The 13,677-nt window shown below is 38.3% G+C and overlaps 1 protein-coding gene across 1 annotated transcript in view; it reads left to right on the top strand.

Annotated features, from left to right (window-relative positions):
• CUL5 (cullin 5) overlaps window positions 1–12,065 on the top strand; it is a 102,677-nt gene extending 90,612 nt beyond the window's left edge. The window contains exons 17-19 of the mRNA XM_003253093.4: window positions 1,277–1,395; window positions 2,045–2,168; window positions 8,485–12,065. Of these exons, the coding sequence (XP_003253141.1) occupies window positions 1,277–1,395; window positions 2,045–2,168; window positions 8,485–8,679 (438 nt within the window). The 3' untranslated portion in view covers window positions 8,680–12,065. The remainder of the gene's footprint in view (window positions 1–1,276; window positions 1,396–2,044; window positions 2,169–8,484) is intronic.
• Window positions 12,066–13,677: the final 1,612 nt, after the last annotated feature.

Raw genomic sequence — 13,677 nt, 5'->3', positions numbered from 1 at the left:
CTTGGTGGCTGTATCCCCAGCTACTTGGAAGGCTGAGGTGGGAAGATTGCTTGAGCCCAGGAGGATGCAGTGAGCCACAATCACACTGCTGCACTCCAGCCTGGGCAACATAGTGAGACCCATCTCAAAAAAATTTTTTTTTAAAAAGAGAAAGATTGAGTTGGTATTTAAGTGTTACCTGTGAGGAATGTGACCAGCTATGTACTTTTTTTTTTTTTTTTGAGACTCTCTTGTCACTCAGGCTGGAGTGCAATGGCGCAATCTCAGCTCACTGCAACCTCCGCCTCCAGGGTTTAAGCGATTCTCCTACCTCAGCCTCCCAAGTAGCTGGAATTACAGGCATGTGCCACCACACTCAGCTAATTTTTTATTTTTGTGGAGACGGGGTTTCACCATGTTGGTCAGGCTAATCTCAAACTCCTGACCTCAGGTAATTTGCCCACCTTGGCCTCCCAAAGTGCTGGGATTACAGGCCTGAGCCACCGTGCCTCAGATACATACTTAATTTTTATACTGAGAATGTGTTCAAAGATTTTATGATAACCAAAAATCTAAAAGAAAACTTTGGTCTGTTTGAGGACTTGTAGATTGTACTCATTAGCCCCCTGCTCACAACTACATTTTATTCCTACTCCATAGACTTCTTAAAAGTTCCAGTTTTTTTTGTTTGTTTTTTGAGACAGAGTCTTGCTCTGTCCTCCATGTTGGAGTTCAGTGGCACAATCTCAGCTCACTGCAACCTCTACCTCCCAGGTTCAAGCGATCCTCCCACCTGAGCCCCCCAAGTAGCTGGGACTACAGGTGCACGCCCCACGCTGGCTAATTTTTGTATTTTCAGTAGAGACAGGGTTTTGCCGTGTTGCCCAGGCTGGTTTCAGACTCCTGAGCTCAAGTAATCTGCCTGCCTCAGCTTCCCAAAGTGCTGGAATTACAGGCGTGAGCCACTGCCCTTGGCCTGAAGTTCTAAAATTAATTATTACCTATGGAGGAAATAGCTGGTATATAACTGGCAGATGGTGTTTACTATGGTCCTGTGTGACCAATCCCGGTTTCTTGTCTTATTGTAAAGAGAGCATTTATTGCTTTCTCATAACCAACTCTTTTCACCTCCTCTCTTTCCTCATTATGCATTCAAATGTTATATTCATGGAAGTACCAAACATTTTAAGTTTGTGTTTGTAATCTTTTTCTTGCCTATGTTGATTATGTGGGAGAATTGATCTTAGTATTCCATACTGTTTATAGATGCTAATTGTTTTCTCCTTATTCTTCATAGTCTTTAGTAGCTTTCCCAAAACTCAAACGGCAAGTTTTATTGTATGAACCTCAAGTCAACTCACCCAAAGACTTTACAGAAGGTACCCTCTTCTCAGTGAACCAGGAGTTCAGTTTAATGTAAGCTCGTTAGTTGATCTAAAATAAAAACACCTTGTTTGAATTTTAGCACTGTTTTTTGCAAAATAATTGTTTTCCTTACATTATATTTAAAACATTATGTACTGTCATTACTCTAAACTTACATCATTTAGTTGTTTATGGAAAATATTAATCAGATGTTTACTTCTTTTCTATATTTTTCATTGATACATTTTTGGTCTCTGACATTATACTGTATTGCATTTCATCTTTCAGGTTGATATCCTTTTGTGCTCTAAAGCAACTTTATTCAGAGAAAGTGTTTTTTGCGTTTTTTGTTTTGTTTTGTTTTTGTTTTTGTTTTTTTTGTTAAGACCCAGTTAGGCAATAACACTGAATCATAACCCATATATCTTCAATTAGCTAGTCACTTTCATGGCAATATAAAATATTAACTTTGTTTTTACAGAGAATGTAATCACTCATTTTATTAACAGGTTAGTTATCATGTTTAAGGAAAATACATAGAGTTTGTTTTAAAGCAATATGTAGGTTATTTGTCATTTAACCTTTAAACAGTTCTGATATTTTAGCATATTTTTAAATCTTTTCTCTCAGACATTGTTATGATAATAGGATTTTTAAAGTGTTTTTCATCATAACATATTTGATTCAATTCTTTTTGTAGAAAAAATGCAAAGGTTCAGAAAAGGGGTAAAATCAACTTGATTGGACGTTTGCAGCTCACTACAGAAAGGATGAGAGAAGAAGAGAATGAAGGAATAGTTCAACTACGAATACTAAGAACCCAGGTTTGTAATGTTGACAGAATGTCTGAAGTTTAAAAAAACCTTAGTTTTTTTGTTTTTTTTTTTAATTTTGAAATCTTTTTTGAATTTAAAAGCATGTAGGGGCTGAGTGCAGTGGCTCACACACAATCCCAACACTTTGGGAGGCTGAGGCAGGAGGATTGCTTGGGCAACAAAGTGAGATCTTGTTTCAATCAATTTTTTAAAAATATATTAAGGCCAGGCGCGGTGGCTCACGCTTGTAATCCCAGCACTTTGGGAGGCCGAGGCGGGCGGATCACGAGGTCAGGAGATTGAGACCAGGGTGAAACCCCGTCTCGACTAAAAATACAAAAAAAATTAGCCGGGTGTGGTGGCGGGCGCCTGTAGTCCCAGCTACTCGGAGAGGCTAAGGCAGGAGAATGGCGTGAACCCGGGAGGCGGACCTTGCAGTGAGCCGAGATTGCGCCACTGCACTCTAGCCTGGGCGACAGAGCAAGACTCCGTCTCAAAAAAAAAAAAAAAAAATATATATATATATATATATATATATTTTTTTTTTTTTTAAATGTCCATTCCAGTTGAAATATGAATTCCAGTTTCACATTCCATTGTAATGTGAAATTAGGAAACTTATTTAGAACCAAAAAAGTTCTCTAATATTCATTTCTTCTTTTAAAAATAGTTTAAAACTAGGATTAAGACCTTCTGAATATAATAGGTAACACCTAGGCATGATTGTTTTAACTTTAGAAGTAGTCCTTTTAAAACCAAATTTTTCAACTTTTACCATTTTCATTTAATACTGTTTGAAACTTCTGGCTAGTGTACTTTTTTTTTCTTTTTGAGACAGGGTCTCACTCTGTTGCCCAGGCTAGAGTGCAGTGGCACCATCTTAACTCACTGCAGCCTCAACTCCCTGGGCTCAAAGGATGCTCCCACCTCTGCCTCCGGATTAGCTGGGACCACAGGCATGCACCACCACACTCAGCTAATTTTTGTATTTTTAGTGGAGGCAGGGTTTTGCCATGTTGCCCAGGCTGGTCTCGAACTCCTGGGCCCAAGCAATATGCCTTCCTCGGCCTCCCAAAGTGCTGGGATTACAAGTGTGAGCCACCGTGCCCAGCTCATTGTACTTTTTAAAATATGAAACAAGACGAAAAGATTAAAAATATATATTACCTATAGATCATGTAATAGGATAATGTAGCAGAGAAAAGATGAATGAATAAAAACCAATTGCATTTCTATGTAGCAATAAATAAAAGGAAAATAAAATAAGAAAAATACATACACATTTTTTAAAAAGTACTGTGTAGGAGCTGTATGAAAAGAGTGGCCCTTTACTGGGAGATTCAGAAGGAGAGTTGAAAAATAGAAAGGTTGAGCTCTTTTTTTGTTGCGAAAATTTTTAGTTGTAATTTAGACACAATGGAATGTATCTTTCAAAGTATAATTTTCAGTGAGTTGTAATAAATATATATACCTGTGTGAACATAACCCAATTAAGATACAGAACATTTGTGTCACACCAGTCATCTCCCCATGTTTCCAGGCAGGCTCTCCGCCTACCCCAGCTGATTCTTATTACCATCACTTAGTTCTGCCAGTTCTAGGTCTTCATATAAATGGAACCAGACAGTGTGTACTTTTATGTCTGACTTTTTTTGCTCAACATGAAAAACTATATTCTTTCATTATAAGGCTGAATAACTTAAACCAAAAAAAAAAATCTTTTTTTTTTTTTTAATGGACTCAAGCGATCCTCCTTCAGCCTTCCCAGTAGCTGGGACTACAGGCACATGCCACCGCACCTGGCAGCTAGGCTGAATAACATAAAAGATTGGTTTTTCTGATATTAATATCAAGTTCAGAATTTTAAAATTTCATATGAAAATTCAACTAGGGATATTTTTGGAATTTTACAAATTGATTCTCAGTTTTTTATCAGAATAAATAGATAAGAATGATTGAGAAACTTAAAAAAATAAGAAAAAGGTGGTAGTGGTGGAACTTGCCCTGCCAAATACTAAAATATTTTTAAAATCTGTAGTAATAAAACAGTATGGCAAGAAGATTAATTGAAGAAAATAACTTTAGGCCCGGCGCGGTGGCTCACACCTGTAATCCCAGCACTTTGGGAGGCCGAGGCGGGCAGATTGCCTGAGATCAGGAGTTCAAGACCAGCCTAGCCAACATGTTGAAGCCCTGTCTCTACTAAAAATACAAAAACTAGCCAGCTGTGGTGGCACACGCCTGTAATCCCAGCTACTTGGGGGTGCTGAGGCAGGAGAATTGCCTGAACCTGGGAGGCAGAGGTTGCAGTGAGCCTAGATTGCGCCACTGCACTCCAGCTTGGGCAATAGAGTGAGACTCCCATCTCAAAAAAAGCAAACGAAAACAACCAAAAAACCTTACTCTGTAAGTATAGAAGAATTTATACAATAAAGGAAATAATTTCTATGACCTATGGAAAGAAAATGAATTATTCACTAAGTGGTGTTGGGAAATTTTTCTGTTTGGAGGAAAAGTAAGAAGATATTCATAGCTATGCCAGGATAAACTCCTGGAGTAAAGAGTTGAAATGTGGCCAGGCGCGGTGGCTCATGCCTGTAATCCCAACACTTCGGGAGGCCGAGGCGGGTGGATCACAAGCCCAGGAGATCGAGACCATCCTGGCCAACATGGTGAAACCCCATCTCTACTAAAATACAAAAAACTAGCCAGGTGTGGTGGTGCATGCCTGTAGTCCCAGCTACCCAGGAGGCTGAGGCAGGGGAATCGCTTGAACCCGGGAGGCGGAGGTTGCAGTGAGCGGAGATTGTGCCACTGCACTCCAGCCTGGCAACAGAGCAAGACTCCATCTAAAAAAAAAAAAAAAGAGTTGAAATGTATAAGCGGGTGTAGTCGTACTATAAGATGTGCAGAGAAATTGAAGTCCTTTTGTTTTGTCTTAATGTGACCCATAAATATGTACAATCCAATAATCTAAGCTGTCTTTAGGTAATGCTCAGACTTTATTTCCTCCCGATCCTACTCCACTCATCCCCATTGATTGCTATTTGCATAGGTGGCATCTGGATATATTGAGGGTGAGAGGGATTTGCTTGACTGGTAATGACAGTGAAGGGAGTGTCATATCTATGCAGTTATGACAGTGTCCTGGATTCTTGCTTTTGGCAGCTATGAAGTAGTTTATCATCTTTGGGAATTTGGCTTTCTGTTGGTAACTGCTGCTGTTATCTCTAGCAGATGAATTTGTGGTTCATTCTTTTTCTAGTTGCAAAGGGCCCCATGGCCTCTTCCCTGCTCTCTTTCCCCTGCTCTTACTGAGCTCTTGAAGCCTCTGAGACTCCACTACATCTTCTGTGTGGCTCCTTGGCCTACATGGCACACTGTCATTGTTCTTTGCAGAATAATGGCAGGATCACCTTGCCCTGTCATTAAAGGCCCTGTGGCAGGTCCATTAGCTCGAAACTCTTGCTGTCACACTTGGGAACTGAGGGAGAGTCAGAAGTGCAGATTATTTCCATCATACTATGCTACTCTTTAAGTGACCTCCAGCATATCAAATAGGGACCAGGGCCAGTGTCCCTCTGCTCTCTTTTCCTCTTAGGTTCTCTAACTACCACCTTTACCTCCATCTGAGGAGAAACTGGGATGTTTACAAATGCCTCTGCTTTTCCTCTGGGTTCCTGTAATCTTCAAGTGCCTGAAGGAATAGACTTTCCTTCTTCCTTCTTCCTCTCTGAACCCCTGACATAAACCCCAATTTATGATGATCAGGAGCCTGGTATCTGAATACCATCAAGGGTGAGAGGAATTCACTTGACCTTCTGGTGTCATCATATCTTTTATTTATTTTTGTTTTGTTTTGTTTTTTGAGATGGGGTCTCACCCGGTTGCCCAGGCTGGGGTGCAATGGCACGATCTTGGCTCACTACAACCTCAGCCTCCCAGGTTCAAATGATTCTCCTGCCTCAGACTCCTGAGCAGCTGGGATTAGAGGTGCTCTCCACCACGCCGAGCTATTTTTTGTGTTTTTTTGTATTTTTAGTAGAGATGGGTTTCACCATGTTGGCCAGGCTGGTCTCGTACTCCTGACTTTGTAATCCGCTCCCCTTGGCCTCCTAAAGTGCTGGGATTACAGGCATGAGCCACCATGCCCGGCCTATTTTTCTATTCTTTTGAGACAGGGTCTCACTCTGTCACCCAGGCTGGAGTGCAGTGGCGCAATCTCAGCTCACTGCAACCTCTGCCTTTCAGGCTCAAGTGGTCCTCCTGCCTCAGCCCCCTGAGTAGCTGGGACCACAGGCGCATGCCACTATACCCAGCTAATTTGTTTTTGTATATTTTGTAGAGATGGGGTTTTGCCATTTTGCCTAGGCTGGTCTCAAACTCCACAACTCAAATGATCCGCCCACCTCAACCTCCCAAATTGCTGTGATTACAGGCATGAGCCACCCTCCCCGGCTGGTTATCATATCTATACAGGGGAAGTTGAAGGAGTTTTTCTCTTACTGAATAGTGCCTGACTCCCAAGTCCATTTATTTGCAGCAAAATTATATTTTTAAATGTTAAAAGCAACTGTTACTTTTTCTATTTTGACATTTCTTTTACAACAAACTCTAATCTGTGCTAAGATAGATATATGCCTTTCGTTTTGGAGACGGGGTCTCAGGCTGTGGTGCAGTGGTGCGATCTCAGCTTACTGCAACCTCCACCTCCCAGGCTCAAGCAATCCTCTTTCTTCAGCATCCTGAATAGCTGGGACCACAGACACACACCACCATGCCCGGCTAATTTTTGTATTTTTTATAGAGATGGGGTTTCGCCATGTTGCCCAGGCTGTTCTGAAACTCCTGGACTCAAGCAATCCACCACATCACCTTCCCAAAGTGCTAAGATTACACACATGAGCCACCACACCCGGCATATACATGCCTTTCGTTGGGTAAAGAGAGAGCTTGTACTGGAAGAGGTAAAAGAGGAAAGAATATTTAATGATTTTCTAATAACTTTTACTGTAAACTTAACAGTAATTAAGGAAATCATCATGAAAAATTGTGATAAAATGACCTAGATGAAAAATACTTATTTCTTTAGAAACTTAAAAACGACTGGGCATCGTGGCTTACACCTGTAATCCTGGCACTTTGGGAGATGGGGGCAGGGGAGTATTTGAGTCTGAGGGTTCAAGACCAACCTGGCCAACATAGCAAAACCTTGTCTCTGTATTTAAAGAGAAGAAGGAAAAAAAAAAACACCTTAAAAACATTTAATTGGCCGGGCGTGGTGGCTCACGCTTGTAATCCCAGCACTTTGGGAGGCCAAGGCGGGTGGATCACGAGGTCAGGAGATCGAGACCACGGTGAAACCCCATTTCTACTAAAAAATACAAAAAATTAGCCGGGCGTGGTGGCGGGCGCCTGTAGTCTCAGCTACTCGGAGAGGCTGAGGCAGGAGAATGGCGTGAACCCGGGAGGCGGAGCTTGCAGTGAGCCGAGATTGCGCCACTGCACTCCAGCCTGGGCGACAGAGCGAGACCCTGTCTCAAAAAAAAAAAAAAAAAAAAAAAAAAAAAACATTTAATTGAGTCAATATAAACTGAAGATAATATTTGTAGCAAATATAAATAATCAATCTGGTAAATATATAAAGAGTACTACTTAATGACTTTTAAAACAGACCCCACCTGACCTGTACTGCTATACAAAGAAATAACTGAATACAAGGGAAAAATTCGGTGTAAGGGGTTTGTTATATTTTAATTAATGTTTAACATGACACCAGGTTATATACACATTGTTTTCACAGGTAAGATAACTTTTAAGAATGTGAATGGCATGGGAAAAAAGAAATTGAAGGAAATAATATTAAAACATTAAGTGTAGTTTTCTTTCAGCAGAGACGCAGAGGTAATTTCGTTTTTCTGTATTTTTCAAAATCTCTATAGTCAGATATTTTTTAGATATATACTTTAAGTTCTGGGATACATATGCAGAATGTGCAGGTTTGTTACATGGGTATACATGTGTCATGGTCGTTTGCTGCACCCATCAACCCGTCATCTACATGAGGTATTTCTCCTAATGCTATCCCTTCCCTATCTCCCCACCCCAATAAGCAGATTTTCTTTTATGGGGCATGAGAAAACAAAAGATGTTTTTATTTGTTAAGTAAAAGATACTAGTCTCAACATTAATCCCCTAGTGATTATTATTCATTTGGGTAGATGTTGGATAGAAGATGAATATGCATAAAAAGTCATTTTTCAGTTTGTTGTACTTAAAATAATTTCATATATTAATGCACTTTTATTTTTATTTTTTCTTTTAGGAAGCTATCATACAAATAATGAAAATGAGAAAGAAAATTAGTAATGCTCAGCTGCAGACTGAATTAGTAGAAATTTTGAAAAACATGTTCTTGCCACAAAAGAAAATGATAAAAGAGCAAATAGAGTGGCTAATAGAGCACAAATACATCAGAAGAGATGAATCTGATATCAACACTTTCATATATATGGCATAATTTTGAATATCATGGACAATATTTAGAACCCAAATTTTGGAGTGCTTGGGCAGAAAGTTGTAAAGTTTGTGCTGGAGAAAGGTTTATTTGGACTTTGATTACATAAATATTAAAATCTCTGCCTTACCTTACAAAAACAACTATATTTTGCCAATCACATTAGTTAGCATGATGGCATTCCCTTCATGTTGCACACTCTTTAACAGCATGCTGTTTTGTGGAGAAACTTGCATTCATGAAGAGCCCATTATCAACTTTTAAAAGTGAATTTGATTTGTACCCACCAGGAGAAATACAGTTGGGAAGGGTGAGGGCGGGGTTCTTGTTGCTTTTTTCTCTTTTTTCCTCTCTTAAAAAATGTACTTGCACAAGGAAGGATCTTCAGATATTCATGCACTGAAAAATGCTGTTATCTTTTGTTTTTAAAAAATGCAATTAAAACTAGAAATAGCACTCTTGGTTTCTTTTGATGAAAAGAGTGAGCTGGTCAATGCAACATGGGGAAACGGCAGATGTAGGTGAGAAGTTAAGTATTTAATAGTATCAAATTGTTCAAACATTGCTCAGTATAATAACTGGATTTTAATGGTTACCTAAAAATGGTATTAAATATTTTCAACTTTCAAATGTTGGTTTTCTTTAAGCAGGAGACTGCTATTTTAGTTGTTGTTAAATGATAAGGAGTTGTTTTTTTTTTTAATATGGCTGGAGAGCTTGTTTTGAAAAGTGAAGCTTATATTAATTGTTGCTTCAGTCATTTAAAAAATTTATGGAGATAGGTAGGTCATTATGATTGCAGAGCCAAAATAGCAGAACAAACATATTAAGTGTGTTTACTAAACATATTGTGTGTTTACCAACACACTTAATATTTATATACCTAATATTTATTATGCCATATCTGAATTTATTAAAAACAACACAGAAATCTCCTGCTCTGATATAGTTATGTAACTGATCTCTTAATCTGTAGCATAGAAGTATTTTGGTATTTTAAGGTCTCATGATTAGGGATTTGTAGCCACAGGTTTGAATCTGTCACCTAGGGGTAAGAGAAAAACCACAACGTAAGACCTGAAAAACAGAAGCAAAATTGTTGCACTCTTAATACAAGCAGTAAACTTGCCAAATATATGTACATATATATTTATATATTTTAAAAATAAACATTTTTTAAATCGTCAGAAGGCAACATTTACCATGTTCCTTTCAGTCTATCCAAAGTAGCAACTTGACTAGTTGCTGGCAACTGAATACCCAGAGTAGTGGAAATTTTAGGACTTGAGGACGTGAACAACTTAAAAGAGAAGATTTATTCCCCTTGGGGAAAGAATGGCTCAACGTGGGTTTTTATTCATTGTGGTGCACGTTTCAAATTTTCTTGCAAATTATTTTATATCTTGTTTGATGTTAAGTAATATTTTTAAAGTATGGTTTTTGAAGATAGTAGGAAATGGAGTACAGAAAGGCATACAGTATTATGTTACAGTGGAGTGCTTTCAAGAGCATTTCATAGGATCTGACCCCATCCGAAGAGGCTTTGTGAACTGCCTGCTGAATGGAAGGAAAGCAAATTTAAAACATGTAGAGTTTTGCTGAGTATAGTCAAATGCCTGTTCTGAAACTCATAGGAAATTGGAATTTTGTGTAAAATTTTACACTTTAAGGTAGCAAATGTCAATTATTAGACTGAGCATATTGTGAAGAATTAAACTAAAATTAGTACATACAGTTTTCTCTAATTAGGTGACTGTTCATAATGGGTATATCTGGGATTTAGAAGAAATAATTTTGTAGTAATTGTGGCCCTTATGTTTAACAGATAATTCAGCATTGGCATATTTGCTTGTCCCAGTACAAGAATGCCAAAGGAGGAAACAGGAAAAATTGCCGTCCATTTTAAAAATTTAAGTTTGTTGTTTTAAACCATAATTGCTCTTAGAACTTTTTTGGAACTTCTGATTTTGGGTCATTCAATTTAAGAATGAGAGTCATGATGTTTTGATTTATGAAGGCGAATTTAATGCAAAAGTGGGTAACACTACATTCATAGCAAAGTTTTTTATTAAATTTTATAAATTTTTAATAGCCAATTATGTCCTAATTGTATTTTGGGGAATGAACAGCAGCAAATACTGTAAACGTACAGTTTTTTGTTTTTTTTTTTTTTTTTTGGTTATGTATACAAAAGTTTTAACTACTTTTTGGTGTTTATGAAAACCATTTAGTTGACAAGGTGCCTATGCCATTGTTAAATTTTCTTTAAGTAATTTAACAACAGATTTGCTAATTTTAAAAAAAATGAAAAAAATATCTTACCAGCAGTTTGTAAAGGTCTGGAATCACAGTTGGCATCCTTTATTCAGGTCCCTTCTCTCCAATGTGCACTTAAAATTGGTGCCGAGCAGGGATAAAACCTGCAGTTAAGGGAAAAGAAAATCCAGCCTCCCCGTCCAAAAAAAAAAAAAAAATCAATTTTTAAAAATTAGTGGTATGGCAATAAGACACTTCAGAGGCTATCTTAACCTCTGAATACCCATCTTCTAGTTTAAAGATGGAGACATCCCATCTGGAAAATGTTAACTTGTGTTGCCATCTCGTTGCCGGAGTAAGTAGACATAAGACAGAGTTCAGGAAGTAAAAATACAGAAAAATGCTGATGGTCACAGTGAGATAAATATTAGAATATTACTATTCCAATGATTAAATGAGGATCTTGAAATAAATTCTGAAGTCTTCCAATTTTTACAGTTATTGGAGGGGTCCCTGAGTTCTGTCAACTTTTTTGTTTAACTCTCTTGCTCTTATTTTGTGCATAAATGTTAAACCTTCCAAAAATGAAATGTTAGCTTTCTTTCTTTTACTTTTTATTAAATTTAATAGAAAATATGACCTGAGTAGTTAAAAAGTATTTTGCATTATTTGCAGTAAGATGTCTCTAGCACTGCTCAAAGGGCAAGTTTTAAAACTTCAGTCTAGGTGAAAGATTTGCTAGTTTTACAGAAAGATTTGCTATCTTAAACTCAAGCTGGTTTTTCTATTCTCATGTAAGTGACTGGGATGCTGTCTTATGAATTCTTCCAAGGTCATGTTTGTGAAATAAACATTACATGAGAGCTTTCCTGTCATCTACACTATATGTTGTCTGGAGTGTTGAACAAATTTATTTTAGTTCCTAAGTTGTAATCTATCCTCATATGGTCTATACGATTTTGAATGTGTGCCACTACATACTGAGATGATAATGCTGTACAGTTTTAAGTGGTAGCAGTTTCTGTATGCAGTAGGCTGAAATATTTTGATGAACTGCTTAATTTTTGGATTTTATTTTTTAAGTTGTATAATTTATTTTCTTGCAAAATAAAAATGTAATATAAAAGCTTTTACCTATCCAGAAAATGTTGATGTTCTACTATAAAATAGTTACAAAGAGTTTAATTAAAATTTTTATAGTAGGTATATTTTTAAATTTCGAGGTAAATTAATAATTCTCAGCCAGCCTTAGGAATCAGAAATATGAAAAGTAACCCACTTATTTATATTAGACTTCAAATTCTAATTCAAAATGAGAGCAGTCAGGAATGTAGCTTTTCCACTGATGATAGCATATGGCTATATGCCTGGAAGAGGTAAAAAAAAAAAAAAAAAAAAAAAAAAAATTCCAACCCGAAAGTGATTAACATATTCATCAACTAAGATAGGCTATGTCATAACAAAATTCAAATTTTATAGCAGATAAAAGTAAAAAATGGGCTGGGCTTAGTGGCTCACGCCTATAATCCCAGTACTTTGGGAGGCCAAGGTGGGTGGATCACCTGAAGACAGGAGTTCGAGACCAGCCTGGCAAACATAGTGAAACCCCGTCTCTACTAAAAATACAAAAATTAGCCGGGTGTAGTAGCGCGCACCTGTAGTCCCAGCTACTCGGAAGGGTAAGGCAGGAGAATCGCTTGAACCCGGGAGGCGGAGGTTGCAGTGAGCCAAGACTGTGCCACTGCACTCCAGCCTGGACGACAGAATGAGACTCTGTCTCAAAACAAAAAAAAAAAAAAAAAAAAAGTAAAAAATGTAAAACATATCATTTCACATTTTGGATATATTTGAAAATTTGTGAAATACTTATTTTTATTTTTATTTTTTTTTTGAGACGGAGTCTCACTTTGTCACCCAGGCTGGAGTGCAGTGGCGCGATCTCGGCTCACTGTAAGCTCCGTCTCCCGGGTTCATGCCATTCTTCTGCCTCAGCCTCCCAAGTAGCTGGGACTGCAGGCGCCCGCCACCACACCCGGCTAATTTTTTGCAGTTTTAGTGGAGACAGGGTTACACGATGTTGGCCAGGATGGTCTCGATCTCCTGACCTCACGATCTACCTGCCTCGGCCTCCCAAAGTGCTGGGATTACAGGCGTGAGCCCCCGCGTCTGGCCTGAAATACTTATTTTTAAGCTAGAAATAGTTTAGCAATAAGGTTGTGAAACGACAGATAATAGCGATTAGTTACTGATCAAGTGAACAATTTAATCAAAAAAACTCTGACTATAAGAAACTTGAATTGCATACAGGGACTTAATTACACAGAGGAACTAAATTTAAAAGAAATTTCAGGCTGGGCGCGGTGGCTCACACCTGTAATCCCAGCACTTTGAGAAGCTGAGGCGGGCAGATCACTTGACGTCAGGAGTTCAAGAACAGCCTGGCCAACATGGCAATACCCCATCTCTACTAAAAGTACATACCTGTAATCCCAGCTACTCAGGAGGCTGAGGCATGAGAATCACTTGAGCCTGGGAGGTGGAGGTTGCAGCGAGCCAAGATCACACCATTGCGCTCCAGCCTGGGCAACAGGGCCAGACTCTCATTCATTCATTGATTCATAAATAAATAAATGTTAATAGAGCTCCTTTACATTGAGGGATCATTTCTTGTTCCTACTGTAGTAGTCAATAAATGTTTTGGACAGCTGGATGGAGGAACACATTTGACTTCATAACGACTCTAAA

The sequence above is a fragment of the Nomascus leucogenys genome, chromosome 15 (genome assembly GCF_006542625.1).
Source record: "Nomascus leucogenys isolate Asia chromosome 15, Asia_NLE_v1, whole genome shotgun sequence".
Taxonomy (NCBI): domain Eukaryota; kingdom Metazoa; phylum Chordata; class Mammalia; order Primates; family Hylobatidae; genus Nomascus; species Nomascus leucogenys.
This window is presented reverse-complemented; position numbering and strand designations above follow the sequence as displayed.